This window comes from Canis lupus, chromosome 22, assembly GCF_003254725.2.
Source record: "Canis lupus dingo isolate Sandy chromosome 22, ASM325472v2, whole genome shotgun sequence".
Classification (NCBI taxonomy): Eukaryota; Metazoa; Chordata; class Mammalia; order Carnivora; family Canidae; genus Canis; species Canis lupus.
In genome coordinates, this window is record NC_064264.1 from 52,511,638 (window position 1) to 52,535,593 (window position 23,956).

The 23,956-nt window shown below is 38.5% G+C and overlaps 1 protein-coding gene across 2 annotated transcripts; it reads left to right on the forward strand.

Moving 5' to 3' along the window:
• Window positions 1-1,870: 1,870 nt before the first annotated feature.
• LOC112655894 (putative methyltransferase-like protein 21E) lies at window positions 1,871-21,102 on the forward strand. 2 transcript variants are annotated; one of them, XM_049099505.1, is made up of 6 exons: window positions 1,871-2,267; window positions 2,877-2,993; window positions 3,669-3,748; window positions 14,055-14,218; window positions 15,204-15,321; window positions 17,762-21,102. In XM_049099505.1, exons 3-6 carry the CDS (start codon window positions 3,679-3,681, stop codon window positions 18,163-18,165), a joined length of 756 nt encoding a protein of 251 aa, XP_048955462.1. In that variant the 5' UTR covers window positions 1,871-2,267; window positions 2,877-2,993; window positions 3,669-3,678; the 3' UTR covers window positions 18,166-21,102. The 2 variants fall into 2 exon arrangements, with proteins under 2 accessions (XP_048955462.1, XP_025296881.1); XM_025441096.3 differs by having other exon boundaries at window positions 1,871-2,993.
• Window positions 21,103-23,956: the final 2,854 nt, after the last annotated feature.

Sequence of the window (23,956 nt, forward strand, 5' to 3'; positions counted from 1 at the left end):
GAATGGTCTAGGTGCCTGCTATATCTGCATTTCGACCTGTGGAAGAGGAAAGAACCAAAGCCCTGGCAAGCAGAATGTCCTTTGTCCTCCACTGTTGAGCTGAACTGAGCAAATTCTTCAGAATATACTAGAAATACTCAGAAATGTAATCTCTACCAGGAAGAGGAATAATGGATATACAGCTTATGTTGTAAATATGCTATTTATAGGACATTTTATATTCTTTTTTTTCTCTTAACCTTCTGACCAAGAGATATCCTTTTGCAAGTGAAGAAACAAGCTTGGAGATACTGCCTTTACCAAATTCAACCATCTAGTAGGAAAGTGTAACCTGAACCCAAATCTTTTTTTCGCCCCAAATCTCCTAATTTGAAATTTAGAGTGATAGTTTACCTCTGAAATAGGTTGCCTGTTTAAAACCCTCAGCAGCAAAACAAATTTATTACTATTCAAAGTGAGTTGGTATATACAGGTATGTTGTAGGATAACCATCATATACTTTTTCTATAAAATTATTTTCAGCTTACTACTAATCCTTTCTTCAACTTTCTCTACATTTGCTGTTAAACTCATCTATTGAGTTTTTTTATTTTGTGTATTATATTTTCAGTTCTGTTCTTTTGACATTTTTATAGATTCTTGTTCTTTGGTGTAATTCTTGTCATCTATTCTTTGAATATCATCATCGTGGTTACTTTAAAGTCTGTATTAAACAACTCCAATACCTGGGTTACCTGTAGGTTTCTTTCTGTTGTCTGTTTCTTGGTATGATTAGTAAACTTTGAGTGAATGCTGGACGTTGTGTATAAAAAATTATAGATGATGTGGATCTTTCTCTGCAGAGGATTCCAGAAGGTATTCTGGCTGGCAGCACAGGGAAGATCTGACTATAATCAGGACCGGGTGGATTCAAGGCTGTTTTGCTGTGTTTGTGAGATTCCATCTTCTAGTTTCTCCCCATTACTAAAAAAGTAGTTTTCCAGGGGTTACCAACTGACAGCTGGGGTGTTTCTTATTGTGATCTTTGATCTGTGTTCAGCTACTCTTTGCTTGGAAAATTAGCCTCTTACCCTAACATCTTGTTGAGCAAATGCCTTGAGTGAAGAATTAGTGCTGAGTGTGGGGTTTATTTCTATGTGCTTTCTGGGATCTTGGGCTCCCAGTTCCTGGCTGCCTTGCCAGCTCCAAACACTGTTCTTTGTTTCCCCACTTCTGTGTGATCACCTGAAGTTCTTCTGGCATCCTGCCTTGTCTTCCTTTTGGCTTCTCAGTCTCTTTATTACAAATAATCAGCAAAAACGGAATTCTCAGCTGCCTTGGCAGCTCTCTCCTCACCTGTAGAGTGTGTGTGTGTAATCTGCTTTTCTAGTTCTCAGATGCAGATATGTGCTATAAGCAACTTAGAGGCGGAGGCAGAGGTCTCTATGTACTTTTCAAACAGTTCAGTGGAACTGAAATAATCATTATCACTATGCCAATTTAAATGTTCGATTTAGGGATTTGGCCTAAGAAATCTAGCACTGAGGTTTCATGATCTTCTAAATAGCTCCTTGAAAAAGGTAATTTTTATTCACTAAGTGGTTCCTTATTCTTGTTTAAAAGAAAGCCAAAAAGAGAATGTCCTCTGCCCAGAATTAAGTATGAATAATAATTTTCATTGTTTAAGATTTTGCAGTTTGCAGAATGTTTTTTTTTTTTTACCTACTATATTCCTCCTGCAAATATATATTAAGTACCTTTTACCTCCCTGTGTTATAGGTGAGGAAGCCAAGAAACACATTGAGTAAATGCCTGAAATCACAAGCAAATTATTTTTTTTTTTTTTTTTTTTTTTTTTTTTTTTTTTTTTTTTTTTTTTTTTTGTTCACAAGCAAATTATTGACAGTACTCATTAAAATTAGGCTCCCAGACTACTAGTCCTGTCCAGTATATTAATGTGACTTCAAGTCAACTATGTTTTAGAAAGTATTTTTTAGAAGTTGTACCGACGCTCCTCTAAGTTTATTTAACTTCACACTATTGCTTGATTTTGTTACCTGTAAAAATTTCTTATTAAGGATATTTTCAGTGTCCAGGAAAATTTATACATACTCTGAGAGGCAGCCATGCATGTGCAGGTGTACAGGTAACAGACACTCAGCCTTTCTCTTCAGTCCTAGGAGGAAGGAATTGTAATCCGATGCCTGTGCCCAGAGCACTACTGGACACATCCTCTAACATCTTGCTGTGGTTGTCTGATTCTAAAAATGATGTTCACACCCAGACAGGTAACATAAAACGTATGCTGCCTCCGCCTCACTGAACGTCATAGCTGTGGAGTCCTAAATAGCTCTTCACATCAAAGTTAAGAAAATGGATCACTTTGTTCAAACAGTCTTCACTCACTTGTAGGAGTGGTTTATATTCACTTCCTGGCTCTAGCTCTCTTCATAAGACAGTCACGTGGACTATCCCTACTCTTCAGCCCCCTTATTTACAGGCATTCCAGCCTAATCTCTGCCGCAGCTGTCAGGATCCTAATCCTTCCTGCAAACACTCACTGCCAGTGTGTACAGTACTAAACTGAATGCATGCTTTGGGGCTAGCCTTTCCAGCACCCTCAGAGGTCTCTCCAGAAAAACAAAGTTGTGGATGATACTTTTTAAACTTCTAGAAACTTAGCCAACCCATTTAGAATATGTCTGGACCTAACATTTAATAAACATTGATCTTCAGGCAGACATGTGTAATAAAGACCGTGGTGGGTTTTTTTTGGAGGGGGGGGCGGGGGATGGAGGAGGAACTAAGTTGGGAGCAAAACGCGTGACCACTTTTGCTGTTGTTTAGCCGGTGACCTCAGGGACATTATTTAACTGTGTGCTTTCTTCATTTGTAAGCTGCAGGGGAAAATAATTTGTCTTCTAACTTATCGAGACATACTGCAAAGAAAAATGTGGTGGCTGTGAAAAGTGTTCTGGGATCCTTGGAAGAAAGGAGTACTATATAAATTCACGGTAGTATGGTGATTATTTATAATATGAACCGAAACTGAGATGTCAAACATCAAAATGTCTTTTCCCAAAGTTGGAATAACAGCTTGTGTAAGCTTATTCACTTGGTGTGCTCTATTTGAGAGGCACAAAATACTTTAATTTTAAATATATTTGTGAGATGGTATGGTTCTTTAAAGTAAAAGCTACTCAAAGACCGTAAAATGGTTGGGCTTTTAGATGTTGGGTACTTACTAATGATGTACTGATAGAAACAAGTGAACTTTGCATCTATTTATACTGTGGTTTTCACTACACTGAATGAAATTTCATTTTCTCCCAGTGTTTAAATCACGTCTTAAATGTGAAGATTGATACCTGACTAGTACATATAAAGATGACGCCTTTCTTTGTGATAGCTGAGGGAGTCTCTAGTGAGGGATGTCTTTTTTTTCTTCCAGGGGCTTCTAAAATTTCTGACTCTGAAGCCTGTGTCCAAATTTTGATTTGTACTGCATAGATTGTGTTTTTCTTGGGGGGGGGGGGGTCTATCTTAAATCAAAGTTTATTAGTATACGAAATTTTAATAGAATTTTCTGTGATATATTTGATGTTACTTAAGCTTCATTAGGTAAATATAAAAGCGCTTAACACATTTGAATTATTACTATTTGATATTTTAATGTATTATTTGCCTAGTTTTCAAGAAATGATCAAGAAAACATCAATATACAGCCATCCATTAGTTCATCGCTTAATGGATCCAGGAACTCAAAAAGGTACATTATTTTGTTTCTTTATATAATTTGACTGATTCTAAGAAGAGAAACAACTAACTAGAATACAAGTGCTTACCTCCTCAGTGTTCCCTAATGTCTTAAAGACAGCGAGGACTTTTCAATTGCATATTGTATCTCGGCTTGTGTTTGCTAACCTGAAAATATCTATAATAATGCGTAATGTCTACTGCTATATGTGTGGTCCTGATGATATGTTAGAAATAGTTTTGACAGACAAATTAAATATACAAACTTGCTGAGTACTTAGATGTTTTGTGTGTGTATGTGTGTGAAAAAGAATAAATTTTTTTCCAGTCACATAATTGTGATTTCTAAGGTATTTCTTTTTAGATAGGAAGAGAGATAAAAAATAGTTTTGTGTAAGGCTACAAGTTTTTATGAATGCCTGCCTGAAAGATGATTTTAGACTATAAAAACATTTCTAGCTTGTGTTTATGGTTCCTCTGATATACTAATTGGAGACAAATACATAATATGATTTGACCTTTCAGTATAAGGAGAATTTAAGTTTGAATTCTGCTATAATTGTAGTTATTTGAAATTGATCTCTCATTTTGGCATCATTTTAAGTATCAAGAGTGACTTTGCATGGATTATGTAATGTAACTATCCCCATTGTCTTGAGATTAAAAAGTGCAGACAGACACTCTAGATGTAGACCTGAACAGCAGGTACTATGTTTTGGTAGAACATTTGTTGTATAAATTTAATTATCTTGGCTTCTTTATTCTTCTCTCTCCTTTATCTACACACAGATGTTTTCTAAGAAATGTAGTCCTGGTTTATTTATTTATTTTTTATTTTTTTATTTTTTTATTTTTATTTTTTTCCTTTTTTTAGGCATACCAGGTGGCCTCTACCTAGGTGAGCATATCTTTAGGCCAAGAGAGCTGGGAGTATGCCCAGTCTTGGCAGCCTACATGACTTAAACACAATGGTTTTACTGTAGTGATTTTTGCAAACCTAAATATTTAAAGTCACAATCAATTAGAGAATCCAGTTATTTAGACGATTTGAATGAAGATGCAATTTCTGTGCAGTTTATGAATAAAATTTCATCATCATCATTATCATTAGTAACAATGCTTGGTTTCAACTCTGAATATAATAATTTGGCAAATTACAAAGGAAATGGGAGAACTTCAGGGTAAGGTTGAGACAGAACAAGTATTAAAATATTTTATATCATGAGAAAACACACCCCATAGTCATCTGTATAGCCAATTAAAGCTTTAAAAATATGTTTGCAGGCAGATTAAGTGTGTGCTGTTGGGGCAGAGTCAGATGGCATTTTGTTGGAAAGACTTCTACTAACCAGAGGAACACTCAGTTCTTTAGTGCTGCAGGATAGCGACTTTCCTGTCCCAACTTTTATACTTCGTATCTTGTGCTTGGAAAAGATGGAACAAACCTATAGCCCAGTTCTTCTATTTCAGCGCTGGCCTGAAGGTCCAAGAATTATAGGATGTCACTAAGTTTTACACAGATTAAAGTTAGGACTGTGGTATGTACCAATAGTCCTCCTCTCTCTCTGGTTTCTAAAGCTACATGAAGGGTCTCAGCTCTCTAAAACCTTATTCATATTAACTATTCCAAATACCTTGTATTGCCTACCTATTGCCAATAGCTACTCTCTAGCTGCTTAGCCCACATAACAGTGCATTATAAAATAGCTCCACAGGGTCTGTGGCCTTGGAGCAGATTTATCCTAAGCCAAGGCTCAGTAATTTCTGTGCATGACTCCCAAATCTACCCCTCTAACCACTTACTCGATGTCCTTCTTACCACCTTGTGTCAGGTCAGAGCCTTCCAGAAGCAGATGCTAACATGGGATTAAATGTGTAGGAGATTCACTGGGGGAAATGTTTGTGGACAATAAAGAAAGAAGAATGGAAGTGGGTGGGGAGAGCCATCAGACCGGGAGGTGCAGGTCTGACATAGGTGAGAGGTGAGAGGAGAGGGAGCCAGTGGCCCACTAGATGTGTGTTGTCTGTGGAACAGGAGGGAGGTGACTAGCCAGCAGCCCCAGGGGAAGGCATGGCATCTGAGGAGCCAAAGGGGCAGAACTGGAGCTGGCGGGCAGCAGTGCTCCAAGTGGCATCCCTTAATCTGAACAGCACACTCTGTGGCCAGTGTGTCATACCACAGAGTAATACACATTAAGAAAATAGTTTCCCTTTGCAGATTTACATCCCAGCCCAACCTATGTTTTCTATCTCAGTTTATACCAATTTCATTTCTGTGGCTGCTCAGAAATCTAGAATCATCCTAGTTCCTCCTCCTTGTACTGTTCATCATTACATCCCATCAGTTTTACCAAAACATGTTTCCTGACTCCACTAGCCCTCTGGCAGCACCAGTTGCCTTGGTTCAGGTCTTTATCATTTCTTCTTGTGACTCTGGTAAGTGCCTTCTACTTACCTGGCTGCCCCCACTCTAGGCCAGCTCTTTCTTTATCCTATTGTCTTTCTCTAGAGCTGCATGATCTTTTCAAAAATTCATACCCATCACAATTGCTTTCAACCTAAAATTCTTTGGTGCTTCATTATTTCCAATAGGACAAAATTAAGACTTTTTAGCATGGCCTAAGTATTTTGTCGCATGTTACAACCCCCACTCATCCTACATTTTAGTTCTCAGAGTTTCCCAAACTGGAAAATTGGTCAGGAGTCTTTTTGCCCGTGGGCTTTTGTACATGCTGTTTTCTCTGCATGATGTGTCTTGTCCTCTCTCATTTGACTCCCAGACTCATCATTGTCAGGGCGCAGGTCATTCTTTTCTGAGCTCTCCAACATGTGGAGCTTTTTCTTTCTGTTTTTGAGTTAACTAGTTAAATCTCTATTACACTTACATGTTGCTCTATCTTTAAGTTTATAGCGCTCCGTCAGGTACTCGATAAAATGAGTGAGTGAATGAATGAATTAGCAATAACTGAGGCCTGTTGGCTGGACTTGCTGTTTGCTCATTGGTAATGATCTTGTGTTTCTGGTCTCCAGTCAGCTCACTCTACTCAGAACTCAGTATAGTGTGTTATTTAGGGATATCAGGTGAAAACCTTTTATGAACACCTTTATAAATCTTTAGAGTTGGGGCAGCCCGGGTGGCTCAATGGTTTAGCGCCGCCTTCAGCCCAGGGCGTGATCCTGGAAACCCAGGATCGAATCCTGTGTCGGGCTCCCTGCATGGAGCCTGCTTCTCCCTCTGCCTGTGCCTGTGCCTCTCTCTCTCTCTCTGTTCTCATAAATAAATAAATAAAATCTTAAAAAAAAATCTTTAGAGTTGGATTATGAAGAAGAAGGTTTATCTGAGTAATTCTTTTGCTGTTTAAGGGACATTATCAAACTATAGTCTGTCTGAGGCAGTAATTTTAATGTAGTAGTTGGAGTACCACAGCACATATAATTACTAATATGAGAATTGTTCATCAACACACGTTATGTGTTTAAAAAGTGATAGGAGCAACTATCTGCTAACTAAGACTAATACATTCCTTACATATTGAATGAAAATCACTAATAATTGATAAAATCAATTTATCAGTCTGCCTCAAATGTCTTCAGAACACAAGTCTGAGTGTCAAGTTTGCGTGTCAATTGTTGCCCTCCAGGGGAGGTCCACCACCACTTCAAAGGCTCAAGGTTTCCTGCTTAGCTCCTAGAGCCAGTACTCCTGCCTTAGTTTAGTTCTGGCATCTTTTGCCTGGATTATTATAATGGTTTAATGAGCTTCTAATGTAGTCTTCAGCTGCTGCTGCCAGAGGTGAGTGCTTCAATGACAAATTTGCTCATGTCAGTTCCTGCTCCCAGTGCCTCACCTTCGAGAACAAAGGTCAACATTTGTTCTATTTGTTCCTGCGAGTGCAATCCCAACCTGCCTCCTTAGGCTTATTTTCTATAACACCCCAACACGTACCTTGTACACCAGCTCCAGGGGTCTTCTGACTGCCCCCGGCCTGTCTCCTCTTGACCTTGCTTCCCCCTTGTCAGCCTGCTCCCCTTCTTTTTCCCTCCAAATACTCAAATGTCTCCCCCTTGAGAATGCTTCTCCCGATTCACCAACCACTGGTACTTCCCAAAGCACTTTAGAAATACTTCTTTTATTGTGCTTCCTTCATTCACATGTGTTCACAATAGTCCCAGCAGCAGACTTTGAGTACAACTAATTTTGGTTCTTTTTTTCTTTCCCACTTGCATCCTGAGCAGCCCGGTAAAAGGTGCATTGTCTTTCTTCTGTAAATGTAGCATCACTTGATCCACTTGATCCACTTGATCAAAGTGACAGCTTCTGTGTATTCTTGAAACTAAGCAGACCTCCAGACAAAAAATGTTTGTGAACTCATCTCAGGAATTCATTTTAACATCAGGCCCAGGACCTTGACATTGCAGACGCGTTCAGAATTCTTTCAGGTTAGCCTGTGACCATTTACTAATCGGCAAATATTTTTAACATCTTTCTTTTTTTCAAATCTCTAGCTATTTCTAAGAAGCACATGACATTCAGCTTTGAATGGAAGATTCAGCTGAATGACAAGTCTCTTTCATTTAGTAGAGAAGATTTTACTTTAAATTTTGCTGACAGGTTTTCATGACAGCCCTCAAGTGGAAGGTTAAATTCACCTGTCATAGCTATTAAAGACATTTTTTTTTTTTGGTGTATTTCTGTGATCTGACCCTTCCATTTATTATTGTTGTTATTGACCTTAAACGTATAAAAGAGAAGAATATAGACAGAGCTTCTGTTTTTGAAGGCTTGCTGCAATCCAACCTCTGAAGTGAATTCACTGTTAGATTTTCCTCTCAAGAAAAGAAACACCATAATGTAGCAGAATCCTGCTAATTTTCACTTCATACTTGAAACTCCTTTAATTCTCAGGAGAACAAGAGCACCTGGTAGATTTTATTCATGATCAGCAAAGATTTAATAGCAGGAAAATGGTGTTAAGTCTTATTTGTATCAAAGAGCATTAAAATAGATAGGCCCAAAATAGCAATATAATTATAATATCGTCTTGATGTTTTATTTACAGTTTGTTTTGATATTTATATTTTAACATTAAACTCATTAATAAAATAATACTTTATAGTAGATAGCTTTTATCTACAGGTACAGGTATTCGGTTTTCTGCTTTTCATATAGGGAAGTCAAGATTCAACATTGTGTGTAACATTACTTGGTTTTAGTTACTTGCCTCAGGGCCTAAATGCTAGATAACAAGGAGAGAATATTTGTGGAAAAAAATATTCTTCAAAAATGTAGATTAGAATTCCATTGTATGATAATGATATTAATTTTTGGAGGAAATTGCTCTTGAAATCTTAACTAAAAGCCAGAGAATATCTACTCATTCATTAATCTTCTCAAGATTTCAATCCCATATTCAACAAATAACTAAGCATGCATTTTAAGGAAAATATTCTTTGACTGTTATATTTGGGGCTAGATTTCTCTTTATTACAAGGCCCATGTGAGGATGTATATGTAGCTCTTTCTACTATATTTTAGTTTAGAGAATTTCATCATGTAGTGATTTGCTAAAACTTAATATTAAACATGTTTTTTGATTTAAATAAATGACTGTTTAAAGTTTTTAAATAACTACTGCTAAAATTAATTGTAGCCCAAAATCTTTAAATCAAAGTTAATGCTGAAAAACAGCAAAGTTTGAAGGTAGAAATAACTGCATGTGTGTATTTGCTTTTAAAATCCTAAATATTACATCTAGACAAATTATTTTAAGCAGCCAACTTTGGTACATTTTGGTTTCCTGTTATAGATTATACTAATTTTTTATGAGACTGATATCTTAAGGACTGTCTGTAGTGTTTATATAGTATTTAAATGCAAGCGAGAATATTAATATAAAACCTTATCAGTTAAATTTTATTCAACGTGATAATATTTTCTGTATGATACAAAGTCATCTTAGTATATGATTAATTTTGAATGACCACATATGGATTGATAGAGTTGTGCTCTTTTAAGTATATATGCAATTAATAGTGATGATTGTTGTTTCATTAAATCTCTTTGAAGATCCTTTTTATCGGGAGGTGTAAGTAATTTTTGATTTTAATAATATATTCATGTGTATGGTTTTCAATCTCACTTCCTTCTAAAGATAAATATGTGGCCATTCTAAAAAATGGCCGGTTTTGTTTATTTGGAAAGACAGTATAAAAAAAAGAAATCATTTGTTATTTCACTGTTGTTGTGAGGACAACAGCACTAATCTGGTCCATTAACCTTTAAAAGAAACTGCAAAGTCAGACTGTAGCAATAAATATTCAGTGGCAAAGTTTTTATATCAAAGATTGGAACTTTAGGAGATGCTCCTGGGATTTAGTGTACTCTAACATCTATTAATCCCTGATACCCTGGGTGACTTGTCAAAAAGTGCTCCACTTACAGAGAGTATGCAAGGAGGCCCAAGAGGACACATTCGCAAAAAGGTCAAGGAAGCAATTACTGTTTCCTGCTTTTCCCTCAAGAACTGCCACAGCAAATGCTGTGCCCCTCCCCCACCTCATCTTAGCAAAGCCTGTGAAGATCATGAAAGTTCAAGTTCCAGTGAAACATAGTACCAATATTATTTGGTTCTTAGAGCTCTTCTTTCACGTCAGTGCATGCCATAGTTGAAGAAGTACGGTGAAATGGATTAGAAGAGGTGACTCTTGCTGAAGAAAATCAGTTTTGTGTTCCTGTATCTCTCTGTCAAGGGTCAATATTTGTGCTGGTGGTAGAGTGGATGTAGACTGGGCCCTTCCTGTGGCATGCAGTTAAGTTGGAGTTTTTTTGGGAATACCGGGTTCTGTGTGGGTCCTTAGAAGGACTCTATTAAAGGATTGCAGAATTTAGGGCAGGAAGTCATGTTGATAGGAAGTCCCTCCTGGGACCGTGGCCTCTGAGGGAAGTTTTCAATGATGTTAAACTTGATCTACCTCTGTCTAGTCATTCTGCTCCCCGAATATTAGGGAATGATGTTATCGGAGCTCATAGGGCAGAGTTGGAAATAACATCTCTTAGGACTTAGGGACTCAACACTGTCACTTCTACTTATTCTTGCCTCAATGCAGTGGAGAAGTTTGAAAGTCTCTTGAGGCTTTTATGTACTCTGTAGTCCAGAATTTTTTAGACTGGCAATGGAGATATATATCTATATATATCTATATCTATATCTCTATATCTATATCTATCTATATATGTGTGCATATTTTCCCCCTTCACTAAAATTTTGGAACATGTTTTAAAAATAAAAGTTTGCTTATCTTGGAGCTTACTTTTAGGAGTTAATAGACAACAAAATTGATGGTGTTAGATTTTGGCTTAGTATTGAGAATAATTTTCAATAATCCTATTTTCTTTTTTTCTCTTAAAGATTTTATTTATTTGAGAGAGACAGCAGTGGGGAGCAGTAGAGGGAGAGGGAGAAGTAGGCTCCCTACTGAGGGGGGGGGAGCAGTAGAGGGAGAGGGAGAAGTAGGCTCCCTACTGAGCGGGGAGCCTGCTGCATGGCTTGATCCCAGAACCCTGGGATCATGACCTAGCCAAAGACAGATGTGTAACCTACTGAGCCACCCAAGCACCCCAATAATAATCACATTTTCTAAATGTATCTCATGAAGTAGCACATTTACTCTCATTGGAATATTTAAGGAAGCTGAACAAGCTGGATATGTAGTTTACATCAAACATGAGGTGCAAGATTAGACTGGAAGGTATCTAAAGTGTTTTCCATCGTGACATTCTAGAGGATTATATGACATTTTTTAAAATTTATTATTATTATTTTTTTTAAGATTTTGTTTATTCATGATAGTCACACAGAGAGAGACAGAGAGGCAGAGACACAGGCAGAGGGAGAAGCAGGCTCCATGCAGGGAGCCCGACGTGGGATTCGATCCCGGGTCTCCAGGATCGCGCCCCGGGCCAAAGGCAGGCGCCAAACCGCTGCGCCACCCAGGGATCCCTATATGACATTTTTTAAGTGGTCTATCTGTTTTAAAATTTTGAATAATTGCATTGTTGGAAATTTTGAAAGGTTTTAACTTTTGAGATTTGGGAAATAAATTCTCTAGGAGGAGCTTGTCTTCTATGAAGACTAGGTTGAAAAATTTTTGTACTGCCCCCAAATTTCTTGGAAATACTTGTATTTGTTACATATTTACTTGCTAATTTTTGGATCTCAGGACTGAGGTGTGAATTAATCACCCCCATCAGGTTATGGTGCACTCCCATCAGGCAAGACTCCAATGTTGTATGTAGATCTGTCTGTATGTTCCTCCCTTCTTCCCCCTCTCCCCTCCTCTCTCCCCCCTCCCTTTCTGTCCTCTTCCCTTCTTGACTTCCTCTTTTACAATTAAGAACTAGGTTGAAGAGAACTAGGCCTGCTGAGGTGGGAGAACTAGCCAGTAGGATTCTAGTCAGACTCAGAGAACAGAAACAAGACTTGAAAAGTCAATGGGTTTTAAGGATTGGAATAAGAAATAAATAGCTTCTCTGTTAGTGCAAGTCATAGGTCAAAGGCTAAATTTAAGACACATTTCCTTTGTGAAGCCATCTCTTAGTGACCTTCACCAGTGCATTCTTCCTTCCTTATTTAGTGCTAGAATTTTCTTTTGTTCCCCAGCTTTATTGAGGCATAATCAACAAATAGGAATTATGTATATTTAATATGTGTGAATTATGTTTTGATATATATATATGGATAGATGTATAGAAATGAACATGGCAGTCAAGTTAATTAACATACCCATCACTTCACATAGTTGCTGTTTTCTTTTGTGTGTGATGAGAACATTTAAGATCTACTCTCTTAGCAAATTTCAGATCTACGTTATTATTATTTTTAAAGATTTTATTTATTTATTCATGAGACACACAGAGGCAGAGACATAGGGAGAGGGAGAAGTGGGCTCCCTTTGGGGAGCCTGATACAGGACTTAATCCCAGGATCCCAGGATCCCACCCTGAGCCAAAGGCAGGCGTTCAACCACTGAGCCATCCAGGCATCCTCAGGTCTACATTATTATTAACTGTTGCCACCATGCTATGCATTGGACTTCTAGAACTTATTCATCTTGTGTAAAAGACCACTGTATCTCCCCATTTCCCCCACCCTGTCCCTGGCAACCACCATTCTACTCTCTGCTTCTATGAGTAAGTATGGAATTTTCAATTGTACCTCACAATCCAGTATTTTTATTTCTATGGTGATCTTGTTATATAATTTAGTTTCATGACTAAGATGTAATAACAGTTGTAATAATGATAATAGTAGCCAAGGTGATAAGCACTTTACATATAGCATCTTATTTTAATCTCCCAGATGGAGGTTCTTTTATCTTTCACATTTTACAAAGGAGGAAACAGACTTGGAGAAAGATGTGTATCTTGCTCCATAACTAGTTTGTAAATTTTTAGAGACAACTAGTTTTTAAAAATTATATTCTAGCTTTTTAGGAGTAGAGAGGGAGGATTTGGAACAATAAAAAAAAAAAAAAAAAAAACCAACCCACATTTTGGCTCCTTCATTTACAAGTTGTGTGAGCTTGGGCAAGTTAATAAGGCTCCCTGAATCTTAGTTTTGTTATCTGTAAAATCACAAATAAGAATGACTAAATTATTTGTAAAAATTATCTGAAATAAAAATAAATTACATGAAATATCATATATCATATATATCATATATATATCATATATCATATCATGGTCTAGCATGTTAAATATGTGCTCAGTAATTGGTGAATTGCTTATGTATGTTGCAGATGTTAAGATGCCATGAGTTGCCCCAAAGTGATGGCATAAAAATAAGTAATAATAAAATATCACAGGGGTATATTGTTGGATGGTATTAAATATTTTTTGCCTGGGTAAAGGCGGATCATAAAGGATATACTACTATATATTCTTGATGTAGCTAGTTACACTGTGTAGCCTATGTGAATAGTCAAGATCTTATGTTCCATCACCAATCTTTCTCTTGTTCTAGATGAATAGATTGGTAGTCCTTGAAACATACTGCTTTTTAAAAAGTATATCAATTATTATTTGTTTCATGTGACTTTGCAGAAACGAATAATGGTGATTTTCACTTTGGTGGATGTATGAACTGCTGGCTTCTAGCATCAGTTATTTTAAAATAGTTACTTACTATTACACTGCACTTAAAGTAAGTGAATATTCAAAAGTAGCTTAGAATAAGTAGAAATGCTACATTTCCATCAGGTTCTTTTTCTTGGTTTTTACTAACACAATCACAACTGTTGACTTTTTCTTTTCCTTTCAGAGAAGACAGATGATGACAACAAGAAAGTGGTTGCAGAGATCATGGCAAGATGTTTTGTTCCAAGGTTAATAACAACCACCTCCTGGGAGGGATTTCACTTTGTTGGTCAGGAGATTCGGATTACTGAAGGCATGGATTGTTATGGTGCTGTTGTTTGGCCATCGGTATAATTTCACACAAAATTTGCTATATCTCAATGATTTTCTTGCCAGTTTTGTTCCTTATTTTGTTTTTTTTTTTTTTTTTTTTTTTTTTTTTTAAATTTTTTTTTTAAGTTTTTATTAATTTATGATAGTCACAGAGAGAGAGAGAGAGGCAGAGACACAGGCAGAGGGAGAAGCAGGCTCCATGCACCGGGAGCCTGATGTGGGATTCGATCCCGGGTCTCCAGGATCGCGCCCTGGGCCAAAGGCAGGCGCCAAACCGCTGCGCCACCCAGGGATCCCTGTTCCTTATTTTGTATTATTTGGAAGGAAAAAAAAGATTCCCCAGTTCTATTTTGTGACCTCAAACAACACTAAAACATAGAAATCATGAAATTGGGAAAATGCTTCCACCAATTAAATCTATTTTTGACTTATAGGGTTAATAGAGTGCTGTTTACATCTGCAGTGTTTTGTGACCATGGGAGTTTAGCCAACATTTTTATTTCCCATTCAACTGGCTCCATTTGAGTTAAATAATCATAATGAAATCTGTCAGTCTCAACATGCAGAATGTTCTACAAGGTCACCAATCCTTTCCCAGTTTTCCATAAAGGGTGTAGACCACCCCCTTTCCTCCACTGTCTGCCCCAATCCCACACACTTCTTTGAAATGACTATTATTATTAGAAGTTGCTTTCTTTAAAGATAATCAAACGTAAGCAACTGAATTCCATAGTTTCAGTTTTCTTATCTCCCCAGCAATCCCCAAGGACTTTTTGTAGTCTAAATGTTGACATCCTCCAAAAGTGGAGGATATCCACCAATAGTGGCAGATGTACTTCTGTTGATAATTTTCTGTGGTGATCTGTACATTTGCACACATATATTCACGTGTACACGTCATAGCATTAGTATATATTGTATATTTATCTAATAGACTTTAATTTTACTTTCTGTTATTACTTGCCAAGCACTATTTTTTTCTTTTTTAAAACTTTCATAGGCCCTTGTTCTATGCTATTTTCTGGAAACAAATGTAAAGCACTATAATATGGTTGATAAAAACGTGATTGAAATTGGAGCTGGAACAGGACTAGTCTCCATCGTGGCAAGTTTACTTGGTAAGTAGGTATTTTTGATTGAATGGGATCAAAGAATTTAATGATCAGATGTCATTAGCTGCTTTTAGTATTCATTTTACTCTGACCTAGGCCTAATTGAATGGGCTTCACCGAGAAACACGACCAATTTTAAAGTCACCTTTCTGGTGTGTTTCAGAATTTCCTGTGAAGTTCTATTAATTCAGCTCATGGAGCAGCAAGTCACAAGTGTATTCTAATGGGAGGTGTGCTCAGGCCTCTAGGCTGCCAGAGGAGGCTTGTGGGACACAAGGTCCAGGCAGAGTCTACTGCTGCTGACTCTGCTGGTCTTGATTGAGACGTTTGTTCCCAGGTAGCTGTACATTCCTTGTAGGTTTTAAAGTCCTATGCTTTCATGAATAAGCACCTGTTGGGAGAGAGAAGGAATATTATCAATCTCATCTGCTTCTAATTTTAGGCATTGATGCTTGAATTTCTTTTCTCAGTTCATCTTCATTCTTTGGGGACTCTCTTCTTGTCTCACCAGCATTTTCTTTTCTCATGACATGTGTGACAGTCTCTACAAATGCCTAAGCCTGCTTCACTTCAGTCTCTTTGTTGTTGTTGTTACCTACTTCATTGCCTTAATTTAGCTGGCTTCTCTGATGTGTGCTCCCCAAATCTGTCTTGATTTCCCTGGTCTTTAGAAGTGCACACCTGCCACTCTAAAATCTTGAGAGGAATTCAAGATTTAGCAATTTACAACTTTCTCAACACTGGGGAAATACAGGACCCTTGAAATCCTCCCCTAATTTTAACACTGGGGAAATACAGGATCCTTGAAATCCTCCCCTATTTTTTTTTTTATATTGTTCCTTCCTGATATGGCTTTCTAAAGTCACCATTCCATTTAATATGGGTAGTCAGTGGCACCACTGGGTTTATACTTAAAGGCTTCCTGATCAAGAACACTTTTGTGTTTTTGGGAAGTCATTTGTTTCATTAAAAAGAATTGATCCTTTAAGGCTGCTTATATAACTTGACACAAATAATCAAAGATGGAAGCTTTGTTTAGTTAACATTCTATGACTAGTGGTATTTACCTCTCCACCCAAAGATCTTAATGGTCAGATAGTTTACATTCACTGTGGATGGAGTGGGCGGGGGATCTTCCATATCTTGGTATTTTAAAAAGATTTGTTGAAAATGAAAGGGAGACAGAACATGAAGACTCCTAACTCTGGGAAACGAACTAGGGGTGGTGGAAGGGGAGGAGGGTGGGGGGTGGGGGTGAATGGGTGACGGGCACTGAGGGGGGCACTTGATGGGATGAGCACTGGGTGTTATTCTGTATGTTGGCAAATTGAACACCAATAAAAAATAAATCTATTATTAAAAAGAAAATGATAGACCCACTTACACTAGAATGTGACAACATATTTCTGTGATTCTACCGATGATACACATATTGCCCTCTCACTTTAATATCTCCCACAAAATATAGTTGATGGCTAGAGAAACTTGTCATGGTGACTAAGGAGTGGGTTCTTAAGTGGTCTGAGCTGCACTAGACTTCTCTCACAGTTTTGCTTTCCTATTTCTTACCCCAGTCTGTTCTTGTCCAATGATGTGGAGTTGATCAAGCCTAGATTTATTGACACATTTTCAGGCTCTGCTACAGCTCACAGAGCCAAATTTTATTGGCTGTTGGTGTTGGTTTCTACAATTTTGCTTCTTCTAGTTTCTTTTTTTTTTTTTTTTTTTCACTACTCACTTTTAACTCGGAGATTGTGCACATCTTCATCTGAATATTCTAAGTCCTGCATCTGTGGTCTTTGGTCTTTGGCTGTAGGAATACTATGCACATGTTGTGGCTAGGTTTTAAACATCTTTTGATGGGAAGATTCATACTTGTAAGGGGGTCAAGCTAAAAACTTGGGCATAAACATGGATGTCATGATACTTCCAACATAATTCCATTGATAAGCCTCTTTCCACACCCGAGCCCCTCTTGGTCAACAGCAGGATCCCTGATGCAGTATACACCCATTTGGCCTCACGTGACTTGGGCTCAGAATTGTTTGGGTGAAGAACCAGTGCATTTTTCAACAGTAACTTCTGATTGTTCCAGTAAAGATTCCAAGTGTTTTAATTTTTCTCTTTCTCTAGCTTATTTGTCTCCTAGCATGTCATAGATAAATAGCAAAGAACCATAGGGACAATAGTAACAAAAAAATCGCAGGAGAACAGAAAATTGTAAGGGAGTGCAAAGGTGACACAGGAATATAAATTTTTTTTAAGGGAGGTGTAAAGCTGCCTTAGCATCTGTTTTGAAGGGATTTCCTTCCTGTGTGTACCGACCGACCAGTCTTTTCCTTGGGGTTAGCTATTATGCAGAATTGCAAATGCATGTTGGTTTGAAACCTGATTGCTTTACCTTATCCCTGGAGAGTTACTTTTCCTACTGTTCTTTGCTTCATAGGTGCTCATGTGATTGCCACAGATTTACCTGAATTACTTGGAAACCTGCGATATAATATTTCTCGAAACACCAAAATGAAATGTAAGCATTTGCCTCAGGTTAAAGAACTCTCCTGGGGCGTGGCTTTAGATGAGAACTTCCCCAGGTCTTCTAACAATTTTGACTACATCCTGGCAGCTGATGTTGTCTACGCTCACCCTTTCCTGGAAGAACTCCTCATTACCTTTGACCATCTGTGCAAAGAAACTACTGTCATTCTCTGGGTCATGAAATTCAGGTTGGAGAAAGAAAATAATTTTGTAGATAGATTTAAAGAGTTGTTTGACCTGGAGGAGATTTCCAGTTTCCCTAGCCTGAATATTAAGTTGTATAAAGCTATGAAGAAAAGTCGGAGGAGTGCATGATACCTTCAGAGGAGCACTTCGAAAGCAAAGGTAGTTTCTAGCAGAGTGTTCCTTTAAAGAAGACCATGGACTATCTGATGTAACACTGACTTTCCCAAGGGGACCCCCTCCCTACCCCCCCACCCTCATAAACTTGCCTCACACCCAACAGGGAGTTTCCCAGATAGAGTACCTGGGTCGGGAGGTCTGGCCCAGCCATACTCTGTGGTCATTGGTTAGGACAAGGTCTACTTTCCTCATCCCTCTATAGAACTGTTTATTATTATCATTATCATTTTAATAAATGGTACTACTATTTTTAATGTATAACTATAGGATAACTTTTAATAATATGTATAAAATGAACATTCTTACTGTTTTAAACATAAGCTCATCTGAGTCTCCCTTCAGGAATAAATACATGGTGTATATTGGGATCTGCAAGTAAATCTGAAAAGGCAGATGCATAATGTAATGGTAAATGTGAGATTATATTTTGTGGTTTTCATTAGTGCCAGTTTATAGGTGGTCTGTTGTCTCTGCCTGGCAGGCCTCAAGTGCAACCTCTGAAATCAATCACGTTTGTGGATTTGAGGTTATGGGCAAGGACATTTCACTCTAGTAAATGAAAAATGAATGGAAGCAAACAAACACAGCTGAAATTTGGGAGGACTTCTTGTTTTATTTTTAAGCCAAGTACAGTTATGTTTTATCACAGGAACAGAAAGTATAAAAACTTTGGGTTGAAAATACACATGGAAAGATTTAGGTCTCTAATCTCAAATAACCAGACTTAGGACTGGTTTTAAAATTTAAAGCTTTTGTGATGCACATGTATAGACCTAGATATTTGAAATCCTATGGGTTTTCCTCACATGGGCCTTAGAGATTAGAACAAAGAGTGAAGTAATTAGAGTCAGGGCAAGGAGGGCAAAAAACAAGGATTGTGTCCCAGTGGTTCACACTCCATTGGTGGGTGGCTACTCTTGCAGTGTTCCTTACGTTGTCACAGTGCCCTCGGCGTGGTGCTTATTCTCCTAAGCCCAGCCCTGTGCTTTGCTGGAACTTCTCAGCCACTCAGGGCCCAGCAGAGCTTGTAAAATGACTTCCTAGGGTCCTGATGTGTAAGGAGGTTGCAGATGTTCTCCTAGTGGGTTTTTGGCTGTGCAGCCCATAGGGCTGTCTCCCACAGACTCCAGCAATTACATGATCTCTTTGGCTTTTCATAGCCGGTTACTACATAAAGTCATGTGATCCTTACAATCTTTCTCAGAAGTCTAGGGAATATCATTATCCCTACTTCACAACCAGCATTGCTTGGGCTGAAAGAGTGGTCACTTGCCCCAGGCACATGGCTGCAGAGGGCTTGTCTGCGATTGGGGCCTGTGTTCTTACCCCTGCACTGCTTTATGTATTTAAAGCAGCAGTTCTCAAGCTCTTTTGTAAATGAGTGAAGTCATCTCTTCAAAGTGGGATCGTTACCCAGAAAGGTAAGCAAATACATTAGAAGAAGTGAGAATTGCCCTTCCTTATATTTTCCCTCTTTTTTTCTGGCCTTATCTGAGTTGTCAAAGCAGGTGCATTTGGAAGGTGACATTGAAGCAGAGCAGGAAGGAGATGAGGGAAGAAGCAATGCATATATCTAGGGAAGTCTGTTCCAAACAAAAGGGGCAGCTATGCCCCAGAGGCATGCCAATCTTCTAGCAGAAACAGCGAAGGCCAGTGTGCTTTGGAGCAGGGCAAGCAGGGGACACTGGTTAGTCAGGGAGATCACAAGGGGCCAGGTCATGTCTGATCTTCATTGCAGTCTGGCTTCTTCAGAAGCAGACTCTGAGGTGGAGTTTGGTTTGCCAGTCATTTATCAGGGAGTACCATTGGTATTGAGACCTGTGGGAAGGAGAGGGACAGGGACAGAGACAGAGGACGAGCTGCAGTGTGGGTCCAACCACCAGCAGCTCTGAACCCCAAGTGGCCTTTCTGAGTGGTCCTGTGTGGGGGCAAGCCTTCTGGGCCTTGATGACCTCATGTCATGCAGTCACTGGATGCAAGTTACCCTGTGACCTTGCAGGAGGTGACTCTTCACCTGAGGCCATCCCTGAATATGCTCACAGCTGAGGGCCATTTTGCAGCAGCCAGGTAATAAGTTTTCTCTGAGGGGGATCTGGGCAGCACATCACAGAGAGTACCACTGCCTCTAAGGCCATTGGAAGTACTGGCTTTTTCTCTAGTGAAGGGGAGAATCACTGGATGATTTGGAGTAGACTGAAACAGTATCACTTCATGTGAGGACCACTCTGGCTGCTATTTTGAGAATACTATGAAGGGGCAAAAGGACCAGTTAGGAGGTTGTGGCAGCCATCCAGGTGGGCAAGGAGGGCAGCCTGCTGTAGGGAATGAGTGCTAGAGATGATGAGAAGTGGTTGTTTCTAGACATGTTTGGAAGCTAGAGCCAACAGACCTTCCCACCATGTTGAGGAGTCAAGGCTGACTCTAAAGTTTTTGATCCTAGCTACTGGATGTCAAGTTAGAGTCATTAGTTTAGAGATGGTTTGTAAAGCTCATTCAGGGAGCAAGAAGACACAATAAGACAAGAATGGAGCCCTAGGGCTGGCCAGCATTAAGGTCAGACATAGGTATATATGAGATTTCTTTGAGGTTCTGTCCCTTACCCACAAGTTATCTGTTGACTTTGGAAAGATCTGAATTTACTACCACAAAGGGTTTTGAACTGGTCAGTAGAGTTCTAAATTTCCTCACAGCTGACTCAGGGGCTTCTAGCAGTGTTTTAGGTGTGGCAACAGGAATCTAGGGGTAACAAGTGAATACAATGGCTCCTATGCTAAATGTTTGAATATTACTACTAAGCTATTTTTAGGTAGAATACATAAAGTGTCCTTCTTTTCAAAGACTGTGTTGGGACCAAACCAGCCATATGGTTCCTCTTTCTCTAAGTGTCAATCTGTCTATAACCATTGTTTTATTCTGTTTATAGCATTCACTTGCAAATTTTAACACCCACACCCACACACTGTGTGTTGTCTACTTTTATCTTTTTGCTGTAGGTTCTCCACACTTGTCTAGATTCAATTTCATAATAATTTAATCTCAAAAGATGTAATTTAAGTAGGCTTTTTCTATCCTAAAAGTTTATTTTATAGCTAGTTGATTTGTTAACTTCAGTCCAAGGGAGTTTACTGTGAGTTTTGCCTTTACTTCGCTTTTCTCTGTGTACATTGTGTCTGCTGTGTTTGTGTGTGTCTGTGTTCTTTTTTTGACAAGTTAAACTGCTACTGAGAACCTGGTTCAATTCTTTCAGTAACTTTCCAGATTTCTAATAGAATAAACACTGATTGTCAAGGCTTTAGTAGAAGTTTTTGCTTCACAGTAGACATACCAGCTTGCTGGTGAGACTCTGCCCCGTAAGTGTACACGTGACACACGAGTAACCATAAAAGTCGTCATGCCCCAGACTGTATCAGTTACCTTTAGGAAACTAAATACTGCATGAAAACTTCTATCTTAGAGTTTACTAATATATCCTATTTCATTTGTGCCAATATTTGTCAACCAAAATTTTTCAAAAATTGGTTTTTATTCCATATTTATATTTCTTTTTTTGGGTAAAGAATTGTGACATTGGGTAGCTTCCTTTTTTTTGTATATTTTTTTCCACTGGAGTTCGATTTGCCAACATATAATATAACACTCAATGCTCATGCTGTCAAGTGCCTCCCTCAGTGCCCATCACACAATCACCCTCCATCCTCTCGCCCACCTCCCCTCCCACTACCCTTTGTTCCTTTGCCAGAGTTAGGAGTCTCTCATGCTTTGTTTCCCTCTCTGATTTTTCTCACTCATTTTCTCTCCTTTCCCCTATAATTCCTTTCACTATTTTTTATATTCTCCATGTGAGTGAGACCATTGTCTCACTCTCCAATCGACTTACTTCACTCAGCATAATACCCTTCAGTTCCATCCACTCGAAGAAAATGGTGGGTATTTGTTGTTTCTAATGGCTGAGGAATATTCTATTGTATATATAGACCACATCTTCTTTATCCATTCATCTGTCGATGGACACCAAGGCTCCTTCCAGTTTTGCTATTGTGGACATTGCTGCTATAAACACTGGGGTGCAGGTATCTCGGCTTTTCACTGCATCTGTATCTTTGGGGTAAATCCCCAGCAGTGCAATTGCTGGGTCGTAGGGTAGCTCTATTTTTAACTCTTTGAGGAACCTCCACACAGTTTTCTAGAGTGGCTGTGCCATTTCACATTCCCACCAACAGGGCAAGAGAGTTTCAGGTAACTTCTTAACGGATTTGGAGCCAATAGTATAAATTCATTGTTGTGAAAGAAAATGTAACAGAATGTTCTTTTATTTTTTGAATCCCTGAGTTCCAGGAGCATGGTGTCCTCTGTAAATGCCTGGTCTCTAGAGACAGAGACTATCTCCCACTTGTTTTACACAGTGCCATTGGTATATGGCAGATAAATCATTTCTGAATATCCTTTGGAAGTATGTCCACTGGGTAGGATTTTCATACAGGAAAAGATTTATATGTACTAATTTTGAAAGCAAACTGGGAAACTTGGGTTCTAGAAATAAAAGATTGAAAGTCAGCATTAGGTAGAACAGATAAGGAAGCTTATTGATAAGCTTAGATGAAAATATACTGTGCTTCCTTTTTCGACTCCATTTTAATTCAGTTTTCTTTTTTTTTTTTTTTTTTTTTTTTTTTATTTATTTATGATAGTCACAGAGAGAGAGAGAGAGAGAGGCAGAGACACAGGCAGAGGGAGAAGCAGGCTCCATGCACCGGGAGCCTGACGTGGGATGGGTCTCCAGGATCGCGCCCTGGGCCAAAGGCAGGCGCTAAACCACTGCGCCACCCAGGGATCCCTTAATTCAGTTTTCAATGAGGTCTGCATGTAGAGGAGAAAAAATTGTCAAATATGTGCATTTCTTTCTCCACCAAATTATAAGGCAATAATAAGAAACAAAGTTGGAACAGATAAATAATTTCACAAAATGTGGGGATTGGGCAAAGCAAAATTTAAAAACCGTAGATACTTGTGAGCATGTTTGTGTGTGGATCTAATTCCTGAGGTCTTCTTTATGAAGCCTGGAAATAATTCACAAATGATTTCCACATCCAGGTTTTGGTATATTTGAGTTGTGATGTGAAATTAAGCCTAGAATATTTATGTGCAGGCCTAATTTCAATGTCTGCTCTACTTCTAAGTTCTGTACAGAATCAAAGACAATGTTCTGTATTCTTATGTAGCAGTATTAATGGGGGCACTTGTGTCCTCAGTGGCTTTAGTTAGCATTGCTTAGTTCTGTCGTCCCATTAATTCCTTTGTAAAGTGTGCCAAGGCTGGACACTCAGTGTGTATAGCTGTGTAGTACTTATATTGCTGAACCTATACCACTGGCTGTCAATTCTACCCAACTAACCTTTGGCCTTTGTTAGGAACAGTGCTTTTATTGGAACAGCTTAGAGGCGGGATTTTTTCCTCTCAATTCTCCCAGTTTCCTTGATTCTAAAGCAGTTGTCTTGCCCTGAAATCCAATCAAATTTTAGAATTGGCACTTGAACACCAAGGAATTTAAAAGCATCATGAAAAATGAAAACAGGTGTCCAGGTCAATTTTGTGATAAATGGCATTAATAGAAAAACAGAGGAATATGGGGTATCTGCTGCCAACCACTAATACTTTACCATACCAAAAAATATTGTTTGGTTTTCCAAACAAAAGCATAGCCAAATAAAATCAAAATAGTCCCTTAAAAATGTTTTAATAGCCA

What these genes read in the sequence shown, in the direction of transcription:
- LOC112655894 (XM_025441096.3), top strand. Translation starts at nt 3,679, where the DNA reads ATGATCAAGAAAACATCAATATACAGCCATCCATTAGTTCATCGCTTA. An exon ending in GTGCTGTTGTTTGGCCATCG is followed by an intron (nt 14,219 to 15,203) that starts GTATAATTTCAC and finishes AAACTTTCATAG; the next exon opens with GCCCTTGTTCTATGCTATTT. An exon ending in CATCGTGGCAAGTTTACTTG is followed by an intron (nt 15,322 to 17,761) that starts GTAAGTAGGTAT and finishes TTTGCTTCATAG; the next exon opens with GTGCTCATGTGATTGCCACA.